At 39.6% G+C, this 23,724-nt stretch overlaps 1 protein-coding gene across 1 annotated transcript; it reads right to left on the bottom strand.

Annotated features, from left to right (window-relative positions):
• Nucleotides 1–14,478: 14,478 nt before the first annotated feature.
• Nucleotides 14,479–16,734, bottom strand: LOC5575780 (fibrinogen C domain-containing protein 1). The gene is made up of 2 exons (XM_001662154.2): nt 14,704–16,734; nt 14,479–14,643 (listed from the first exon to the last, which is right to left on the bottom strand). Exons 1-2 carry the CDS (start codon nt 16,449–16,451, stop codon nt 14,529–14,531), a joined length of 1,863 nt encoding a protein of 620 aa, XP_001662204.2. The 5' UTR covers nt 16,452–16,734; the 3' UTR covers nt 14,479–14,528.
• Nucleotides 16,735–23,724: the final 6,990 nt, after the last annotated feature.

The following is a 23,724-nucleotide window of genomic DNA, read 5'->3' as shown; positions in this document are numbered from 1 at the left end:
CAATTCACCAGGAGTTTCTTCAGGTATTCCTCCAGGAATGTCTTTCGAAGTTCTCCAAAAAAATTATTCAAAAATTAGTTTGGAAATTCTTTTAGTTATTGCTCATGTTTTTCTATTCAGACTCCTTCAGATATTTCTCCACGAATTCCTCCTGATTTTTTCATGGATTCCTCTTCAAATTTCTCCAACAAATCCTCCAGTAAATACTGCATAGTTTCAGCAAGGAAATCTTTCCTTATTTTGTTCATAGAACCTTGCAGGTATTCTGCCATATACTTTTCAGTAGTATTTAAAAAAAAATGTTCATGAATTTTTTGAGGTATTTCCTCAGGCACATCTATAACAACTCACCAAGAGATTCCTCCAGATATACCACTGTCAGGAATTCCTCAGGAGATGTATCAAGGGATTTCAAAGCCTTTCAGAATTTACATCGAAGATTGTTTCAGGAATAGCAATGTAGATGAATTGCTATAGTAAGGTCTGAAAAATTACTTGACGATATTTTTTGTGGTATTCCTCAGGATATTTCTGGAGGATTCCCTGAAGGAATTTCTTCAAAAAACACGATAAACAATCCCTGCAAATATTCCAGGAGGAGTTTCTAGGAAAATCCCTTGCGGATTTCATGAAGGAGTATAAAAATGGAGTAGAAATTCCAGAACGAATCGCAGGAAGAAACCCTGAAGGGACCCAAATAATAATTCTAGGAGAAAGTGGTGCGATCTCAAATGAAATTTACTGAGAGGAAATCCTGAATGAAGTTCCACGGGAAGTTTGAGGAGAACCTAGGAAATTATTATGTGAGGATAACTGAAGAAATTTCTAAATGACACCCTGGAAAGAATCTCTACAGGAATTTTTGAAACTGTTCTTGACCGATTCTTAAAATAAACTTGGGAGAAATCCCTTAAAACATTCTTGGGAGAAATCCCTGGGATAGTTCATAAAAACTTTATGAACACGTTTTGAGGAATCCCTGGAGGAATAACTGGAAAAAAATTTCATAATAAAATTGAATCTTTTGAAAGATATCTGAAGGGATACTTAGAGAATCTTCTAGAGTAATTTCTTAAGAAACGACTAGAGGAATACAAGGAGCGACAAATATGGGCTCAGCACTAACAGATATTTATATTATTTTTATTAATATTTTTTTTATAGTTGAGATTTCATGGCATTAGAATATATTTTTAAAACTTTCGTGGAGCACCTGTTAAGGCTTTGTGGAGCACCAAGTGCTCCGCGGAGCACGATATGAAAACCGCTGTTCTAGGTCATAATTCAGAACATTTTCGATATTGTTCGTGGTCACGATTACAGCAGCGCACAAACAACTGAATTTTTGACAGTTGGTTGGTGCAACATCTCTACAGACGGTTGAAAACACATGACATATTGAAAACAGCCTTGACAGAAACTCCTCCGCGATGATAAAATGAAGCAATTTTGAGGTTTGAACTCTAAAATCCCAACACAAATCCTCCAACGATTCAATCGAGAGCGCATCTTGTTTCTATGCTCACCCTTACTCACACTCACAGAACTTTTGAGTGAACCACCCGAACCAAAAAAGGCATCGCTGAATTGTGATGGCATCTTCCGCATCTTCCCCGCTCATATTTCGTTGCTTCTCTGATGAGTATTTTTTTTTCGCTCCTTTTCAAAGAGGCAAAGACAGCACGCTACTCTTGAGCATGCTACCGATCTCTGGTGATGTTTCATTAGAAGTATTATTAAACCTGGTTGGAAATGTGCTGAAGTGCAATACATATTCTACAATTTTAAAACAAACACCCATCTGTCAATCTGACAATCTGACAACCTCTTTTTTATCTTTTTTTTTAACGAGATTTTCAGTCCCGGGCTAGTTTACCTCGGGACTGACGTCTTTACTTTCCTTCCAAAGGATGTCGTCACTTTAACTTTTAAGTCTTAAGTGACTCTCTCGGGAATGGGATTCGATTCCAGGTGCTCGGCGTGAGAGACGTCTATTCTAACCACTTCCCCAGGTCCATATCCTTAAACACTCCTTAGTGTTATACAAAGAAGTTTAAGATCGATTCCAAAAGGTGCATACGAAATTATCAGCCTTATAAGTTCAGCCAGAAAACTATGTTTAAAAGTTATCTGAAACAGTACATTTCTTTACCATGTAATGACCTAAATGTAAAGATTTTGAGTCCACAAGTTATGGATGAAATTTTTTTGAGGATTATCTGCGAGATGAACATCTGATCCATTGTTGATCAGCTCTTACGAAAATTATCCTGATATTAGTCGACGAATCAACTTGAAACCACTTTCGCCGAATTGATAAAAGTTGTCCAATAGTAACTGATTCACTTCAGTCTTTACCTTTCCTTGATATATCACTTATAATTTTATTATCAATCGATATCATACCTTCAAAAGTGTTTGAAGTATCAATAATTAGTGCAGGTCTCATATTTCGGTCAATGAAACAGTGAAAATTAGTTTGATAGTGCTATCCTCAGGATGACCTTATTTTTTCAAATGTATTTTTCCTATCATATAACGTTGCCGAAACACTGAAATTTATGCATTTAACCTTTAGATTTCTATTCGATTATCGAAGCAGTAAATGACAATCGTTGATAACCAACCAGTTATCAAATAAAGGACTTGTTTTCGTGATTGGCAATGATTTGTATTCTTGTAAATAGTTTTCATCCACCATTAGATATTGAACGTTCTGAAAATTGAAAAGAGAATTATCATTAGTAATCAATAATCGAAAAAAATACATTAATTCATGTCAAACCATCTGATTAGATTTCAAAAATCCTGTTGTTACCCATACAAAAAGAAAAACGTTTAAAAAAGAAACAAGAATAAGAAATATATATTTAGAGAACTATTGACTAAACACATGGGATCTATTGGCCGTGATTTAGCTAACCAATTTTGACAACCGAAAAACCCAAAAAAAATATAAACGACCAGCTCAATGTTGATCATTGCTGAATCGGTTAGAGAATATCCAGTTCTTTGCAAATAAAATCAATCATCAGATTCATAGATCTATCGTTATACAAACCAAAACTAGAGTAACGCAGTGGAAGTGGAAGAGAGTTTTTCCCCGTAATTGTAAGACCTACATCAAACCGTTCATTGGACATTGGATACACATATATTGATCGTTAGACACACCTTTCCCACCTTGTTCCTCGATTCCAAAATTTATAGTGTTGCAAAGTATCAATTTACAGTAAGTGATTATTAGAAACCATGCAAATCGTTATCCAGTAGTGTTGTATTTGTTCATCGCGATATTCACCACACATGTGTTTATGCACACTAAACGTAAGTTACGTAAGCTAAGTATCACTCAAATGGAGAATACGACGAGAGATCATTATCAGGTGGGACAAAACCGATTGCATTTTTAGGTGTTTCATGTTAATTAGTACGCATTGAAAGCATACTCATCGAGTGTAACTCGACGAACGGGACATTTCAGACGGAAAATGAAGGAACCATCGAGGTCTTCAGTTCAAACTTCGTGACTTAGTTGCTTCCTTTTCATATTCTGAGAAAAGAATAACTTTGATCTTTCGGTTTCAGCTTGCAGTCACCGCTACGGTTGAATGTATAACTTAGGTAAACTATATAAAAGCTAGGAAATACCGGATAATGAATAACGGAAAGTACTGTCCGACACAAGTTGAACGACTTCTCATCTCTTTAAACGCCGTACAGAGATTTTCTTAAAAGCCAGAAAGTTTGACGTTGCAAGTCTTCTTTGTCTGTTTTCTCAAGTATGTTTAAACATTTCAGCATTAAAACAATTTTCCAAGTTTCTCACTTGACAAAACAAACTATTTTGACTTGAGTCTGACATAATATTCACTCTTTTGAGTAATTCCCCAAAAGTTTTTTTTTCCAATATGCTGGTAACCATAATAAATTTAATACTTCCTCACGAACGTCACTATCTGGCTTAAAATTAATCTCAACAAACAAAATTCGTAATAGTAGCCAGCATAGCATACTACGGGTAGAGCATCCATAGAAAATATATTGATTAATCAAATCCAAACCAAAGATTTCAGGATCCAATTACAAGAATATTTGCCCAAACTAGAACGTTATTTCCCTCAAAAGATTCCAGTCAGCTCAACAACTCAAAGCAAATATTTAAAACTTGTTAATCTCTCCGGAGCTGAACAAAAACTACTTTATCTGCACCACAAAGAAAATCAAACATATTTCCAAACACTTGATTTAGTTGGAAAACGAAACTTCCTTCGACGACATTTCCTTCATACGCATTTCTTTGAGACTGTCATCAATTTACGCATTATATCTGTGATATTTTCGCGATCATCTACAAATCGAATAGGATCAAAATGTAAAACCCTTAATCTATCACGAGAGAAAATCGATTTCTGACCCTTGACATCATTTACCTTCCTTGAAAAACAATCCAGTTATTACAATTTACACACAAGCAAAATCAAACGAGAATAAGTAATAAAAACTTTTATTTGAATCCCACGGAAGAATTTGCAAAAACTGAAAATAACAGAAACAAGTAATCAAACCTTCATTAATTAATCACACAGAAAAGGGAGAAGAGTCATATAAAAATACAAAAAATAAGAACAAGTGAGAACACAAATTCTAAACACTATGTATTTTGCAAGCGAATAAACACTATTGACTTCGAAACAAAAGTGTAAGAGCAAGTTGAAATAAGCATACCACTTTTAAACTTTAACCTAGGTGATAAACAGAAGGATGAAAAACATGAAAAGCAAAACAAATGCTACACCGAACCAAAAACATCTACAAGCAGATATGTTACAGAAATATAAATGACGAAAGTTAAACCCCCAAAGAAAATATTAAAGTGGACAGAGAACTGGAATTTCAAGGTACTTCGAAATGAGTGTAACTTTAGAAAACAATAGTCAACACATTTGCTTTCCTTTCCGCATGCTCATTATATATTTCGTTGAAAACATCAATAGAAAATGTTGAAAAACCAAAACACTGTTATAAATTCTACGTAACAGCAGCTTTTTGTTCACATCAAAGAAAAAGTTCAGTTTGATAAACATTTCAAATATCAATACACATTCCACTTGTTTCGAAGTAACCCTTTGCATGTGCCATAGATATAGTGTTAGAGATCACCGGAGGGTGGTTTTCTCGAGAGAGTGGCTGTAGTCTAGCTCCTCCCAGTTGTAGTGCACGTGGACAAGCATAATCTTTGAATCCCAGTCAATCCTCTAACCCAATAAACAATAAACAAACTCTAGGAAAGCACACTAAAACGAATGTTGAAACTTCTATCCTTGGTAGAAGATGATGACAGCCTTCTAAAACATTACTCCGATGAGAATTGCTTGGCGTGTTACTCATGTTGAATCAACACCCAACTGGAACATGTTACAGTATATATAAAAATTTTATAACACTCCCCCTTCGAGCCACATACAAACATTATATATCCAAATCACTGCTTGACACAATTTCAATGCCTGAAGTTTTAATGAACTTTCCCATTTTTCAACAAAAATGTGACCTGGATTCCGTTAATAATAATAAGATTTAGAGATTGTACAAGCACTTTGAGTTTTCATGTTTTACAATATGATCTTCAAAGAAATCTTCATAACTTTGTTATTTTTCCATCTTTTTTTTTAGTTTTTACCATCATTCTTTTCAAAATGGAATTTATGAAAAAAAATTTGGACATAAAAAAATTCTTTAATTAAGACTAGTCTTAATAAAAAAAGAAGTTTTATCCATTTTTTCTTATATTACTAACAAAAACATCTTTGCTTAAGTATTCATGAAGTTATTACTCAACCGATTTCAAATCTTCCTCCATACTTTTGAAGCTAATTAAGTTGTTTTTAAGTTATGTTTACTCACTTGATACTTGATAGGCCACAATTAATCTACGCCGAATAGATAAGTCTTCTCCGCTGGGCTCGCTTCCAACCCCAGCCGCTTTGAACGTTAAGTGCTCATAAGTTCTCCTCAACAGCAAAAAGCCTTCATGTGCACGGCCTTTACGAATTCGGTGGCCTCGTCCGGGTTTTCTGTTGAATATTATCTTTGCTTCTCGTTCTTCTGGCTAACGCAGCCTGCTGTGTTTAATACGCCTTGACATTATCCACCTCTTTATAAACTAGGCATATCTAGTAATTTATGCGACGCCGCCAGATGCCATTTTCTAATCTACCGCCGATTATTTATCGCAGTACTTTACTTTCAACAACCCCGAAAGCTCTCCCGGTCAACTTACTTTAAAATCCACGATTCATGGCCATATAAGACAACCGCAAGGATCAGTGTCTTGTATACGGAAGACGGAACTTCAGCTGGTTAGGGAGCCCGTAGATATCCCGACTCGCTGCTGCAATACGTTTTTTTTTTTCATTTTGCAGGTTACATCATTGTCACACGTTACTAGTGTTCCAAGATACACGAATTCTTCTACCACTTTAAACTTTTCAGCACCTAGCACCATTTCGCTACTACATACCCGCCCGGACCCACGTGGCCACCAGCTATCATGTACTTCGTCTTTGTGGTGGTTGATCGTGAGTCCGATCCTCGCTGTCTTCCTTCGAAAAGCACGAAACGAAGAGGCGCCTGCCTGACAGTCAACCCCGATGATGTCGATATCGTCCGCAAAAAACAAGGAGCATATGAGAACATGAGATAATGATATGACTTCTCTGCACACCGGCTCTCTTGGTAACACCTTTGAGGACTAAGTTAAACAGCAAGTTACAAAGTGCGTCACCCTGTTTCAATCCATCTAAGGTTACAAACGATGGACGAAATCTCGTCCAACACACATGATTTCAATCTTTCAAGCTTAGCACGAATTAGTTTAATCAATTTCACCAGAATGCCATATTCAGACATAGTTTGCCACCACTCGCTTATCTTCACCTAAGTCATACACTGTTTTGAAATCTACAAACAAATGAGGAGACTGCAAGTAGAACTTCCGGAATTTTGACTAGGATTTTGACGCAGGGTAAACTTTAGATCCGTAGTTGATCAACTCTCTCGAAAATAAGTTTGGTATTCATCGACAAAGGAACTCCTCATGCAGTCCCAATCTTTTGAACGGAATTCCGATTGGCGCACTACAATCAATCCCCTCTCTTGTACAAAGGGAAAAAATAGACCAACCAACTAACTAGTAGGTGTTTGTTCTTCCACCCATATTTTCGAAATGATACGCCGAAGGAGTTCGAGTAGCTGCTTACTTCGAGTTTGAAGAAGTTCGCCGAAACTTCGTCTGTCCAAGTAGCCTTGTTGTTCTTCCGCCCACTAATAGCTTTATTGACTTCATCTTGCGTTTGAGGTTCAACAGCCTGTCCATCGTCATCGATTTGAATCTTGCTACCAGATCCACTCTCATTATCTCCGTTCAACAATGACTCAGCCAACCATTGTTTTATCTGTCAGCAAGTTTTCTTCGAGGTCGTTGCACATGGTGGGAGACGGCGCTGAATTTTTGATCACGTTCTACTCGTCCGTCATTTTCTGGCACTCTTCGTCGAACCAACCTTCCTTGATCTTCATTGAGCAGTACCTAACACTTCTCCGTGCTTACTGTGCTCACCGATCGTTGAGGTTGATGTTTCTCGTCATTTTTGTAATCAACCACGGTAGTCAACATTGTTTAATAGCTCAGTGACATACGGCAATCTTCTTTCATGCATAATTTCAATTGGTTTTGGAGTAACTTATAAATTCTTTCGGCACTACTGATAATGCCTTTGAAAGTCTTTTTTTCATGAATTACGGTGTTGTGCTTATATGCACGTACAACACTTTATTTAAGTCATTGAGAGTTGATTTCTTCACCATGGCTTAAGCCGCAAACAACGCTTTCCCATATAGTTGAACTACTTTTAAGGCCTAAGCGAGTGTGAAGAAATCGACCCTGAATAATTAAAAACTTAGATTTATTTTGATTCAAGGTAAATATGAATCAAAGCCAAACCTCAAATTTTCAAGAGCACAAATCTGGGACAACCTAGCATCCGTTTGAGCTGGAAAACTTAATCGATTGGCTGGAAACTTAATCGACCACCAGCTAGTGATTCAATTGATTAAGTTTTCAGCTTAAACGGATGTTTGGTTCTCCAGATTTGTGCTCTTGAAACTTCGAAGGTTGGGATTCGATTCATCTTCACCTTAATATTACGACACAGAATTACATAGAGAAACAATGATACGACAAATAATGTGATACCAGACCCCAGCCAACAAATTGGTTCACACAACAGAGTTTTCAACTCAGTAATGTGAACGCTTATTCGGAAATAATAGATTAAAGGTAAATCATGTACCATGCAATGATCTTCAGATCGCTAAGCATACAAACTATCACTGTCCCTTGAGTCATTATTGAATGACACGGAAATTTTGCAAATATAAATTCAACAAGTTATTTCAGCTGCACTTATTCTACCCTATCCATACTGCCACCTATGTGCAAGAGAATTTAGATAGGTATATTTCATAATTACATCAATTATCTCCAAGTGTTACACAGTTGAAACATGTTATGAAGCAATTTATTTGTTCTTTATTTGACGGAGAAACTTCAAATGGCCTGTGCACAACCAAATCTCTTCCAAATCACTTCAAGTTTTGGGAGAATGATTTTTCATCATAATTGACACCGTTTAGGGGAGCAAGAACTTCAAAATTTGCATCAGTTCACTGTACATTTATACAATTTTAAATTAACATCCCTGTATGATCTCTTGGATTGCTGGGACGTCTTGATTTGCTGATGGGATTATCGATACTAACTCCTCGTCTCATTGGTTTGTTGTGATTCAGAGATGTAGATATTATCCTAAGACCACTACATGTACATGGCTTGGAGGCTGTGTCAGTTCAAATGGATGCTCGACTCTCTCCACTATGACTTGATCATAGCAGATGTAGAAGTGGATTAGATTTATTGGTTGTAAATACACTGGATTGTCGATGTGAAGGAGGACTAATGGCATGATTGGTAGCTGCACAGACTGAGGATGCAAACTGTTGTTTGACGTGTTAGCACAAATACAGATTTCTCGCGCAGGTTCTAATTCAACAAACATGTTTCGCTGATATTCGGCAGCGCTTCCCTTAGACATTCACAACACGAGCGATCAAACGAATGTCGGAAAGAAAAATGTCAACCGAATGCCTCTTATCACAATAACTTTGCTAGGAAACGTTCCGGTTCTGTTTTTCAGTCATTTTTCGTATTAGGTGCTGCTTTCACTGTATGTGTATTAGATTCGACATAACAAGCAAAATCATATATATAGAAATTGCTCTGAAAATCGACAAGAAATTCAAAAAAGGATAATAGATTATATCAAGAGTGATCGTACTTTCAGAAATCGCTAGCACACCTGTGTTGTGTTTAATACGATGCGACTGGACTTAGTTTAATCCATTACTTCTTCCAAAGGTTCTTCAAGAATCTACTGATAATTACATGTGGATATTCCAGCAACTTCTCAAGAATTATTTACACGAATGCTCACGGGGATTTGTCCCAGAACATATGCAACCGTAGATTTTTAAAGAATCATACACTAATTCATTCTGATATGAGTTATATTAAGGTGAAGATGAATCGAAGCCAGATCTCAAATTTACAAGAGCACAAATCTGGAGAACCGACCATTCGTTTGAGCTGAGAACCTAATCGATTGGGTCACCACCAGCTAGTGAACAATCGATTAAGTTTCAGCTTCAACGGATGTTTGATTCTCCAAATTTTGTGCTCTTGAAAATTTGAGGTTTGGCTTCGATCATTCTTCATCTTAACACTTCATAAAGAGTACAATTCAATCTGGAGCATAACCGTTTATCAATAACAACCTGATCATAAAGGTTCATAATCGTCCGTCCCGAAAGAAATAAGAAGTTTTTGTAATAATTTTTATTGTTAGTTTCCCAGGAAATTCTCAATCGTTTATTCACTTCCGCACCACTGGTCTGAAAGTTGGTCTGAAATCTATGAAAAACTTATGTTTTATGCAAATGTCATCCGTGTCAGACGACAATTCATTGACAGTTTTTTTGTGTTTCTCTGTGTCATTCTATCTAACCGTTCGTGCTGTGGAGAAGAGATAAGGGATGGTACACAAATTATGTCACACTAAATTTCAACATTTTCGACCCCTCCCCCTCTTTGTCACACTTTTTGTATGAGGTCCTCCGAAAATTTTGCAAGACTTGTCACGCTTGGCTCGACCATCTCCCCCCCCCCTTGGAGCGTGACGTAATTTGTGCATGACCCCTAACGGTAGCGGATGAATGCAGAAAAAGGAAATGACTGCCCACCAATGACCATGGCAACCGAAACGAAAGTCTAGCAAAGAATAGAATATTAACAGCACTAGTCCTTGTTTTTCGCAAAAGCCTATTTACAAAGCTGACAGGCGTTCGATATGGACCGATGCACGAGTGCACTAATTTGACGTTTTGAGCGGTGCCGAATTCACTGGTTGCCATGGGTCCCATAAATACACGGCACCGCTCAAAACGTCAAATAATGAACCCGTGCATAGGTCCATTGAAACGCAACGATTGCCAAATTCTAGAACTCTAAACGGGCCTGAGATGATATTCGGACCCCTGAGTGGTCTGAGATGATATTCGGACCCCTGAAAGTTACAACATCAATGACATCGGGAAAATGTAGGCCGTTTACCAGAACATAGTCGATTTGGTTGCGAAGTTCACCATTGGATATTGTCAGGTGGGATTACGAATATTCTAGTGATAGCCACCCAGACAATTTTGGTTGTCTGGGTACGTATAACGAATCACCTGGAGGCTTTGTATGTGCAAAATTTTACTTATAAGATGTTGCGAAAAGGCCTTCTACGTACAAAAGTGGAGGCGATAACAAATGTTGATTTGACAGCTGCTACAGATTCATTCGACTTACTTTGAAAGAGTGTACGGACGAAACAAAATGTACAAATGAACTCAGAAAAGAAGTGTTTTATGCGAGGAAAATCGTCAATCTGACGAGTTTATCCACGGTGTTTTGCGAGTTTGATGTAATTAGTATGAATAAACGAGTTGTAACGTGAACTTTCATGCGATTTCTGGTTGTCTGGGCATTTCCCTGGCGGCAGCAAAGTTCATTAAACGTAGGCCGTTGGCGTTAGTAATGGAGTGAAGCCTCTCCGTACCAATGATAGGGCGGAAGAAAGTCCTTTCTTCCGACCGGCGCATTGGCGTTGGCGATGACAATTTTCACGTCGTGTTTTGGACATTCTACATAGGTCTTGTTGAGACATTCGTAAAACACATCCTTGACTTCATCGGGTTTGTCGTTTGTCGGTGCTCAGGCTGTAGTTGAAGAACTTGCTCCAAATATTCAATACGCGGATCCACTCGTTGATCTTCTTCCACCTAATAACGCGCTTCATCTGCTTCCTGATCACTATGAAGCCGACTTCGTATTCAGCTTAACGCTACCGCTGAGGTAGATTTTATATTTGAATGCAGTGTTATCGACGGGATCGACCGACCTTAATTCACAATGTCCAGATATTCGCCACATTCATTTCATTTATTAGTTAAACATCTAAACAGATAACACTGAATCAACAATTTCTCACCACAATACTCGGTTCTGCCCCCGCTTTCGCCTAGTTCGCTGCGCTCCACGCCTTTTTGTACCTACAGGATCCGAAACGAACACCATCTTTGCAGGGTTACTCTCGTATCCTCCCAGCTTTAGCCACCTTCTGAATACTGGGATCGCCGTTAAGTTGGGTGAGCTCATGATTCATCCTTCGCCGCACACACCGTTTTCCTGCCCACCGCCAAAGATCATCCTAAGCACCCGACGTTCAAAGACTTCAAGTACTTGCAAGTCGTCATCGAGCATCGTCCACGTTTCATGCCCGAAGATGACTGCGTTTTGTACATGGTACATTTGGTGCGGATGTGACTCTTTTTTTGATTGCAGCTTCTTGTGGAGGCCATAGTAGGCCCAACTTCCACAAATGATGCGCTTCGTATTTCACGGCTAACGTTATTGTCAGCCGTCAGCAAGGATCCAAGGTAGACAAACTCGTCGGACCACCTCGGAACGTTCCCCGTCTATTCGTAACACCCGAGCCCATTGTCCGCACTCAGGCTCCCACCAGCTAGCATGTAATTTAGTCTTGGAAGCATTCACCAGCCAGTCCCAACTTTCGCTGCCTCGCGTTTTAGGCGGGTGTACAGGTCTACCACCTTCCAAATTTTCTGCCGATACAATGTCCATATTCAGTCCACTGAAAGCAAACAAATTGAACTGTGAGCGTCGTAAAATCATTACCACGGCTCCTTCACATAAACCTTCTAGTCGCATATTGAGCAGCGTGTCTTATGAGAGTCCATGCATCTTATCGTAGTCCCCGGCGGGATCCAAACGAACTGGAATGTTCGCCTGAAACCTTCACATCTGATGCTCTTATAAGTCTCGTGAGCTTCTCTGGGAGAACTGTTCTCGTCCATGATTTTCCATAGCAGTCGATATTTATCGTATGCCGCCTTGAAACTCGATGATAAGGTGATAAGGTGCGTTGGGAGCTGGTATTCACGACATTTTTGGAGAATTTGTGTACAGTGAAGATCTGGTCCGTTGTCAATCGGCCGTCAATGAAGCCGGCTTGAAAAACTTCTCATGAACTCGTTTACTACAGGTGAGAGACGACAGAGATGATCTGGGATAATACTTCGTAGGCCGTATTTAGGAATGGTGATCGCTCGGAAGTTCTCAGAATCTAACTTGTCGCCTTTCTTGTAGATAGGGCATATTTCTCTTCTTTCCACTCCCCCGGTAGATGTTCTGTTTCCCAAAATTGTGCTTTCAGCCGGTGCAGACTCTCCGGACCCATCTTTATGAGTTCAGCTCCGATACCATCTTTACCAGCAGCTTTATTGTTCTTGAGCTGGTGAATGATATCCTTAACCTCCCTCAAAGTAGGGGCTGGTTGGTTTCCGTCACCCGCAGTACTGACAAATGCATTTCCTCCGTTGTTCAGACCTTCATTGTCTGTGCTCTCAGCGCCATTCAGGTGCTCGTCGAAGTGCTGCTTCCACCTTTCGATCACCTGACGCTCGTCCGTTAAAATGCTCCCATCTTTATCCCTGCATATCTCGGCTCACGGCACGAAGCCGTTGCGGGATGCGTTGAGCTTCTGATAGAACTTACGTGTTTCTTGAGACCGGCACAGCTGTTCCATCTCCTCGCACTCCGTCTCCTCCAGGTGGTGATTCTTTTTACAAAAGAGCCGGGTCTGCTGTTGCCGTTTTCGTCTATTACGTTCCACGTTCTGCCAGGTCCCTTGTTGCGGCATGACCGCCCGCGCTGCGTTTTTCTCCTCCACAAGCTGCCTTCATTTCTCGTCGAACTAGTGGTCCCGCCGACTCCGTCCCACGTACCCGACGTTGCAGCATTGTTGATGGCTGTTTTCACTGTTCTCCAGCAGTGCTCAAGAGGGGATTCATCCAGCTCACCCTCTTCCGGTAATGCAGCTTCGAGATGCTGCGCGTATGCAGTTGCGATATCCGGTTGCTTGAGCCGCTCTAGGTCGTACCGAGGTGGCCGTCGGTACCGTACGTTGTTAACGACCGAGAGTTTTGGGCGCCTTTTAACCATCACCAGATAGTGGTCAAAGTTGATGTTAGCGCCACGATAGGTCCTGACGTCGATAATGTCGGAGAAGTTCCGTCCATCAATCAGAACGTGGTCGATTTGTGATTCTGTCTGCTATGGTGATCTCCAGTTGTCTTGGTATGGAAGGCTGTGTTGGATGTAGGTGCTACGAATAGCCATATTCTTGAAGGCGGCGAAATCAATTATTTGTAATTCCAGTTTTCGTTCATCAGCCGGTGGGCGCTGAATTCCTCTTCCTGGCCAACCTGAGCGTTTAGATCTTCTATGATGATTTTAACGTCGTGGTTTGGACAGCTTTCGTGCTCGCGCATAAGCAAGTTTGTTGAAATATTTATAGCAGCTTCCAGAGGTGATGCATGGTGGTTACCAAACAAAATCTTTGTAAAGTTTTTTGACGAGATCTTTGTGAGTTTCTGTTTAAATCTTTGGGTGACACCTTGAGTGAATCTTCAATAAAATCCAGAGAATATTTTTGACTGGAATATGCACTGGACTCATATTTTGCATCAATATGTGCTGTATATGTGCTTCTTACAGTCGAGTTTAAAACAAATTAGATCGATGAAACCCCCAGAGTCAAGCTCAATCATGGAGGTGCCGAAGTTGCTCTTTATCCGGGTTAAATCAATTTCAGGGATCCACGATACGTATGTGTAGAACTTACAATGGGGTCGTAGTTCCAAAAAGTTTGGGAACCACTATTATAGAGAGAGTATCTGTATTATCTAGTTTTGGAATATCAAAAATCAAAAAGATTTAACATTTTTTATTGTTTTATCTTAGATTTTTTGTACAATTTATTAAACATCTCGCCCACTCATCTGATTCACACCTCTCGAATCATCATTCGGGAAACTTTGAGCCCGTCGTCAGAGTTTTTATAATAATACCAACAAAGTGACTGATGGTGTGCCATATTCTGATACTTTCCATTGAGGTTACTAAAAAGATAAAAGAGCAGTTAATCTGCAATTATTTACATTCAGATTGGTAAATCTCACCTAAATGTGCAACTCTTGTACCACCAAGCGCCGTATCTTTGAACCGCACAATTCTCCGAAGATTGATCGTGATCGGAGTCCCAAGTCGTGAAATTCATCCCTGCGCTATACAACATCCCATCTCCCGCAGTTCCACTGTAGCTACCCAACCTTTTCAGCGAGTACCACTCCTCCTCACTTCCAATTTCAAATCTATCGTACTTGGCGTAAGCGTAGCCTCCGTTGAAGTCTTCCATTTCTATCATCAACGTGAAATTTTTGTCCTTCGTTAGACGATGTACCGTTTCCAGGCCCAACCAAAATTCTCCGCCAATTGCACCAAAACCGTTCCTGTAGTCCTTCCAACCGCGGTAGAAGTCAACGGAACCATTGAAGCGATATTGAATTACCAACCAGCCCCCGTCGAATTTATCTTGCTCACAGTATCCTTCGAAAGGTTCTTCCTCGGTGACCGGATGCAGCACGTATCTTCCCGATGTCTTCTTCAGCTTTTGATCTTTGCATGACTGATGCAAAGTTTTCACTTGGAAATAGCGGGCTGAGTTTTTAAGTACAACCAAATCGAAAAGAGCTTGCTTCAAATTGCTGTAGTTTACGCAGCTCTTGTCCTGTTGCACGAGTTCCGTTGATTGACTCATTATTTGGGTCAAATTCTGAGCGATGTGTTGCTTCAGGTCGATAAACAATGCTGGGACCTTTAAGTTTAATGTCTCCAGAGAATCCAATTTATGAACGGCGAGCTCATTTCTATTTTTAATCTCGTAGTTTGATTTCCTGAGTACGTCCAGTTCTCGCAAAATTTGATGAAGTGTTTCATTGTTATAAATTTCTTGTTGCTGCAACTGTTCCCATGATTGGTTAAGCATGTTCGCCAAATTAAACTCAACGTTTAGCTCCATTTTATCTAAAACTTCAGAAACTTTTTCGTTTAGCTGCTCGAGATGCGCCAGGCTTCGAACAATCTTTTCGGTCTTACTGTTGATCTCGTTTGTTAACTGCAAAAGTTTAACCTCTTGGAAGTCAATTTTCAAACGCATCACTTCAAATCCGACACTGTCTCCGGGAGATTTGTTGGCGAGATGTATTGTCTTGTTGATGCCATTCTCCAGCTGTGAGAGTTTGTCCTGAAGATGGTTTACTTTCGAAAGTAGAAGTTCATTATTCTCAACACTTTCGTTGGTGGCGGTAGCAGGCAAAGCCACTTCAATGGTATTTTTCACTTTGCTCTCCAACTGTTTAAATTTGGTTTGAAGAGTTGACTCCATCGTTTGTTTCATGTCATCACTTTGCTGAGAGATCTTATTTTCCAGGATGTCAATTTTCGAAAGAAGGGATTCATGATTATCGTCATCAACGTTAATACTTCTCATAGCCCTCGTATCCGTTAGCCGCTTGAATTCCTTCTCCTGTTGTAAAACTTTGCTTTCGAGGAAGATAACCCTAGAAGATAGCATATCAATGCTGGAATTTTCGCAATTTGCTCCACTAGATTGTATGGTTTCTGCCATTTTTCTGATCATATTCTCCATCTGCAGAAATTTACCCTCCAGGTGATTCAATTTCAGCAGAACTTCTTTATTCTCACCTCCATTTCCTAAATGCCGTATGTCCAGAGTTTCCGTAGTTGTAGCTTCATCGTTCACTGATCTTTCTTCATCAACACCATCAGGTGGCAGTTTACCAGATTGAATCAAATGACTGCCGGAAATCACCAAAGCAAAAATTATTACCACAAATCTTCTCGCCATGTTCGACTTGACCAACTGAACGTCTCGAAGCAATTGTAATCATTTATGAACCATACTGCTACTGACATAAGCATTTATATGTGCAGATAGCATACGACCTAGAGCAAACGAAATTTGATTCTATTATCACTGCATCTACCTTCCTGCCCATCGGAAAATTCTCCGAAGATGTGCAACGAAATATTTAGACAAACCAAAACGGTCTTAGCTGATAGCTGTGGCTATCGGCTGGGAGAAGTATGCGAGGATTGTGTTTGGACCACTCGAGAGATAATGCGGCTTTCGAGCACATAATCTACGCATCCAGTGCCACATTAATTTCTTTCTCATGTTTGCGTTCCGAAAGATGCTATCACTGCAGGGTCATATCTCTTTAGAAGTGATTATAATAAGTACACTCGAATTTTTAAATTCAATCACGTGCAATTGAGTCGCAGCTGTTCATGTAATTGATTTTTGTTCGACCACAGACTGAAGGATGTTGAACATAGAAAAATGTGGGATTGAAATCATCAATTTAACAACATCTTTTTATATTGACACATATATTGAGTTATAAGGTAATCCAATCCGCTTGGTTTTTAAATCTATTAGCTCATTACACGTGATAAAGATGGATAAATTATGAGTGAAGTCATGAAATCAATCCTCGTGATCCCGTGGAATCTGAACCCACGACTCTTGTAAGATATACGAACGCTAAAGCACCACCTTTGTAAATCAAATAAGCTACCTAGCTAATTGGTGACCCAACAACTCAGAAGGCAACAAGCTTCGAATTCAAACCCCAACTGTTCATACAGACCTTTTAATTGGCGGGAAACGTGCCTTTGGAGCCGGACTTCTAATACCTTCTGATGGTACAGAGAAAAAACAGGGGAAAATGACACTGTTCCACGCCATATATATTTGACATGGGCTACAAGTCCGATGTCCCCCGGTATTACTTCAGGGGGCTGAGGGCTTGTAATGCCTCAACGCCTTTTCGTCACCTCTTGCTCTATTCGCTCCGGGCTGCAATTTGTCTCTGCCACATCACTTAGTGTAAATCGGGATAATGCGCCCCAACCGGACAATACGCCCCATTTCGTTTTCAAGGGATTGAGTGTTCTTTAACACGTAAATATGGTTACATGTCTTATATATTCCCGAAAAAATGGTGTTGCGCATATTAGATCTTTAAGAAGTATGTAAAACCAATAAATATTTCAAAAATATCTAAAATCAGCTTTTTGGCGCAAAATGTTGCATCCGATAAGCAAGCCACGTTGTAAATGATGCCCTTCCTTTACTATTGTAGGGTAAAAGCACTATATTTCGACCCATGAAACCAGCATAGGAGTGGAAAACTTCTAAAAACGCGGCAAAAGATAATAATTTAATAATCAAATTTGGCAATCGAATAAAAAAACATATTATTTGTTCGTGTATAGCTTCTATCAGATGATATTTCATTGTATTTTATGTAATTTTGAGGATAAATGACTTTATCTTTTTGTGCTATTTTTCGACCCATTGTTTTGTTTTTCGACCCATGCATGTGCTAATTTTCGACCTGTGTCAAATTAAAACAATATAATTGGTATATTGCATGAGGAAAACACTATTCTACGAAATTTATATCAAGTTTGTGCTTATCTGAAGGAAATGAATTTACTTTTTCTCTATTTGAGAGCACTTTTATCATTCAATGGCAATGTGGGAGTTTTGAACCCTGATGTATGTGCGAAAATTATCAATTTATTATAGAACATTATTTGATTACTTTTCAAGATCTTTATTTGTCCAGCGTGCTACCAGAAACATAAATGCTCATAACTCAAAGCCGACTGCACCAAATTGCTTCATTTTTTCACAACACACTCGCATTAATGAATCATTCCGTGGAGTGAATATCCGAATACGATATAAAATTTGTAGCATGAGATATTTACGTGGGTTAAGGCTACGCGTCGGTCCCCCAAGGAATTTTGGAATTTCTTCAGATCTAGAAGAGTATTTATCAATATCGACACATATTCTTAAACTAGAAGAGTTTTTTGAGGGCTTGTGAAAAAATGGTCCAAAAGTACCGAGAAACAAAACAATTATCACGATTTGAATATTATTTTAGCGGTAAAAAATGAAGCTGCCGGTAGAGGGGTTAATTATGAAGCATATGTTCATTTTCATTTTTCATTTTGCAGAATTACGATGCATATTGAATATAAAATGTTTCATCATTTGTGGTATTGCGTGATTAAGTTGTGCACTACGATATTATGATTTAAGTGGAGATGAATCGAAGCCAAACCTCAAATTTTCAAGAGCACAAATCTGGAAAACCGAACATCCGTTAGGGCTGAAAATTTAATCGATTGGTCACCACCAGCTAGTGATCAACCGATTAACATAGCTAAAAATATGTTGAAAATTTCATTCTATTTCCATGCACATATTTGAAGCATCAAAATAAACTGAAATGTCAACGAAAATCGCTTATTTTTTAATCGAATACACTTTAAATTTACACGATCATGTAACATTCATGCGTCTTTAGTTGAAAATCAAACTCGATGCTTTAACAATAAATGAATTTGGTTTACCTTTACTATCTTCTTCTGTTTACGCTACATTGGAATTTAAATATTTTTATCTGTAAAGTTTTCAGTTTAAACGGATGTTTGTTTCTGCAGATTTATGCTCTTGAAAATTTGAGGTTTGGCTTCGATTCATCTTCACATTAATCACAACCTGTATGACAAAGGAAAAACGACATTCATGGACACTAATCTATTATTCTATCATTGAAACAATCTTACGTGGAACAAACTGAATTAAATTCTATTGTTGCGATAGGATATAGTACAGCAATAGCATATTTTCATTGAAACATGTAACACCATTTTGTTTAATACTTCAGTCGTCGCGCTGTTGTATTTTGTACAACACAGCTGAAAAAACCTCGCTTTTGGTTCATAACAGCAGCGCGGTGGTTCTGCCGGTGGCAAACCGCGCGACGACTGAAGGGTTAAACATTTAAACAATCTCGCGATTTTATTTATCATACTCTACCAATTCACCTGGAGCATCAAGAAACCCTTTAACATACTCCGACTTTGGGATACGTTTCGCTGGCCATCCCCGTCGCTGACTGCGGATTATCCACACTTCAAATTCTGTCTTCTCCTCCATTGTGGACTGTCCAGGACGAAAAACGGACTGCAAATATTAAATTAAATATATGTAATTGCGAAATTCCATAACCGAGTCGCGTTGACTACCTGATGCTGCTGCCGAATGTCGGTTTCTGCGTAGACTTGCCTGTATTGTTCTGAGCGCTGTGATATATTAATCCACATATTTTTGATGAAATTAATGCAAGATCCGTGAAAACCGTTGAAACAAGCAATTTAACTCTAACAAAGAGGCATCATCTTTATGAACGATATTTACTTTTGATTAAAGCGAAGTATGCACTTCAACAGAAAAGTAATCGCCTATCTCGATGCGTGGGAAATTTCTTGCAAGAAATGCTCAAGAAAAGCATTTTTCTTTGATCGCAGTACGCAGTTGAAAAGAAATGTCATTTCAAATGGAGCTCATTGTAGGAAATTTCTTGACCATTTCTTGAGCAGAAATTTTTACTTTTCTTGAGCGGAACAGCATACCTAGCTTAAGGGTCGAAAACTAAAACACATCACCTGCTGAAATCATGGCATGCTTTTTCGACCGGTCGAAAATTGAAACCTGGTGTCTCAATTTTCGAACAATTTCAAACGCTTTTTAAAATATGTTTTCGCTAATAGATGCGCTTAAATTTATACAATTTGCCTAAATTTGATCTCTTTTGATCAAACTGTATCTATTAGGCATCGCTCTGATCAGTTTTTATACTGAATTGAGTCTCTTTCAAATGTGGCAATTTCTCATCACTGAAAGAAAAAAGGACTGATTCAGACACCGGAAAATCAGATCAATCAATTTAGAATCAAAGATTCGTTATACACATGCATTTTTTTATTGGATTATGACAGGTATAACAGTAATGGCATATTGCAGTTGTTTACAAATGTTTCAAAATTTTAAATAGTAATTTAAATAACGTTTGTGCTATCAATGGGTCGAAAACTAGCACTGGGTCGAAAATTAGATCCCTTACCCTACTTATTAGAAAAACTTTTACCGGGAGGCTGCTAATGGACCCTTTAAAGCTCAGCAAGTGGTGGAATTTCTCTTCGACCATTTCTATAACGCTGCACGGTCCTTCATACAAAGGTCGGACAAAACCTCAAATACACTCCCGTGCAAAAATTTGGGTTCACCCCTCAAAAACATACAAAAGTGTTCTGTCCATATCTCTGTGATTACACGTCCAATTGAAACTCTTTAAGCCGCATTCGAAAGGCAAAGAGTTATTCTTACTTCGTACGTATTTTTACAAAAACATTTTTTGAATTTTGTATACTAATTTTTTACTTAAAGTTGTGAAATTTTTCAAAAAACACACTGAACAATCATATTTAATTTCCTCAGCATTGGGTCGACCAAAATTTTAAATCAAAGTGTCATTAGAATCGTAATCTTATATTCATTGAAGAGACCCCACGAAATTTTGGCGGAAAAATCTGGAAAGTAATCAAAATCAATGAAACAGTCAGTCAAGTCATCGTGCAAAAGTTTGGGTTCACCCCTCAGTATGATGCAAATCGTGCAAAAGTTTGGGTTCACCTGAGCCGCACGCACATCATTTCTGTCAATATCTCTGCCATTTTTCAACCGATTTTAATAGTTTAAAGCTTTTTTGAGCGCAAATAATGGCGTGTACATGATTGGTTTGAGATTTCACAGATTTAAGTCAGTTTAGGTGAACCCAAACTTTTGCACGATACACCATACTGAGAGGTGAACCCAAACTTTTGCACGATGACTTGACTGACTGTTTCATTGATTTTGATTACTTTCCAGATTTTTCCGCCAAAATTTCGTGGGGTCTCTTCAATGAATATAAGATTACGATTCTAATGACACTTTGATTTAAAATTTTCGCGGAAAAATCTGAAAAGTATTCAATTCAGATTTTTCCGCGAAAATTTCGTGGCGTCTCTTCAAAGAATATAAGTTTACGAATCTAATGACACTTTGATTGAAAATTTTGGTCAACCCAATTCTGAGGAAATTTAATATGATTTTTCAGTGTGTTTTTTGAAAAATGTCACAACTTCAAAATGATGTTTCCAGCAGCATATTCAGAACCATTAGATGCACAGAACACTCTATAGCAGGTTCCAGATGTCCTGGACTTACTTACTTTTGCTGGCTCTACGTCCTTCAAGACATGACCTGCGTCACAATGTTACGCCAACTAACTCGGTCCATGGCTGCTAACCTCCAATTCCTCGATCGCCCCACACTTCCAAGATCCTGCTCCACTTGGTGAAACCACCTAGCTCGTTGCGCTCCCCTTCGTCTTGTACCGGCCGGATATGAGCTGAACACCATTTTTGCGGGATTGTTGTCCGGCATTCTCACAACGTGTCCCGCCCATCGTACCCTTCCAGCTTTGGCGACTTTCGTGATACTGGGTTCACCGTAGAGTTGCGCAAGCTCGTGGTTCATTCTTCTCCTCCATACGCCGTTCTCACAAACTCCGCCGAAGATCGTCCTAAGCACACGTCGTTCAAAAACTCTTAGCGCTTGCAGGTCCTCTTCGAGCATTGTCCACGTCTCATGCCCGTAGAGGACTACCGGTCTTATAAGCGTCTTGTACATGGTACACTTAGTACGGAAGTGAAGTTTACCAGACCGCAAGGTCTTGTGGAGTCCATAGTAAGCACGACTTCCGGCGATGATACGTCTTCGAATTTCTCTGCTGCAGTTGTTATCCGACGTTATCAATGATCCGAGGTAGACGAATTCGTCTACCACCTCGAACTCATCCCCGTCGATCGTCACGCGTCTGCCTATGCGAGCTCTATCGCGCTCGGTTCCTCTAGCCAGCAGATATTTCGTCTTCGACGTATTTACCTTCAATCCAACCCGATCTGCTTCACGTTTTAGCCTGGTATACTGTTCAGCAACCACCTGGAACGTTTTTCCGACAATGTCCACGTCGTCAGCGAAACAGATGAACTGGCTGGATTTATTGAAGATCGTGCCCCGCATGTTGAAGCCCGCCCGTTTCATAACACCTTCTAGCGCAATATTGAACAGGAGGCAGGAAAGACCATCGCCTTGTCGAAGTCCTTTGCGTGTTTCTAACGGGTCCGATAATGCACCCGATATCTTCACACAGCACTGTACACTATCCATCGTTGCTTTGATCAGTCTAGTCAGTTTCCCGGGAAAACCATTCTCGTCCATAATCTTCCATAGCTCTTCGCGGTCGATGGTATCATAGGCCGCTTTGAAATCGACGAATAGGTGATGCGTAGGTACTTGATATTCGCGACACTTTTGGAGGATCTGCCGCAACATAAAGATTTGGTCTGTCGTTGATCGCCCGTTCACAAATCCGGCTTGATAGCTTCCCACAAATCTGCTTGCCATTGGCGATAGACGGCGGAAGATGATCTGGGAAAGCACTTTATAGGCTGCATTAAGAATGGTGATCGCTCGATAGTTCTCACATTCTAACTTGTCACCCTTTTTGTATATTGGGTATATTATTCCCTCTTTCCACTCCTCCGGTAGCTGTTCTGTATCCCAGATCCTGGCTATCAATCGGTGCAGACAAGTGGCCAACCTGTCCGGGCCCATTTTAATAAGTTCTGCTCCAATACCATCCTTTCCAGCTGCTTTGTTGTTCTTGAGCTGTTTGATAGCATCCTTAACTTCGCCTATTGTGGGAGTTGGCACGTCTCCCTCATCCGCCGTACTGATGAAGCCATTCCTCCTGCTGTCTTGATCTTCCTGCTCTGCGCCGTTTAGGTGTTAATCGTAGTGCTGCTTCCACCTTTCAATCACCTCACGTTCGTCCGTCAAGATACCTCCATCCTTATCCCGGCACATTTCGGCTCGCGGCACAAAGCCTGTGCGGGATGCATTCAGTTTCTTGTAGAACTTACGCGTTTCTTGAGAACGATACAACTGTTCCATCTCTTCGCACTCCAACTCTTCCAGGCGGCGCTTTTTATCCCGGAATAGATGGGTCTGCTGTCTTCGCTTCCGTTTGTATCGTTCCACGTTTTGACGGGTGCCTTGCTGCAGCATCATCGCCCGCGCTGCATTCTTCTCGTCCAAAACCGTCTGACACTCCTCGTCGAACCAACCGTTCCGTCGATTTGCTTCCACA

This window comes from Aedes aegypti, chromosome 3 (genome assembly GCF_002204515.2).
Source record: "Aedes aegypti strain LVP_AGWG chromosome 3, AaegL5.0 Primary Assembly, whole genome shotgun sequence".
Lineage (NCBI taxonomy): Eukaryota > Metazoa > Arthropoda > Insecta > Diptera > Culicidae > Aedes > Aedes aegypti.
This window is presented reverse-complemented; position numbering and strand designations above follow the sequence as displayed.

Bases quoted from the DNA above. Each gene is read 5' to 3' on its own strand.
- LOC5575780 (XM_001662154.2), bottom strand. From the start codon at position 16,451: ATGGCGAGAAGATTTGTGGTAATAATTTTTGCTTTGGTGATTTCCGGC. The intron at 14,644-14,703 runs GTGAGATTTACC...TTATCTTTTTAG, and splicing joins TACAAGAGTTGCACATTTAG to TAACCTCAATGGAAAGTATC.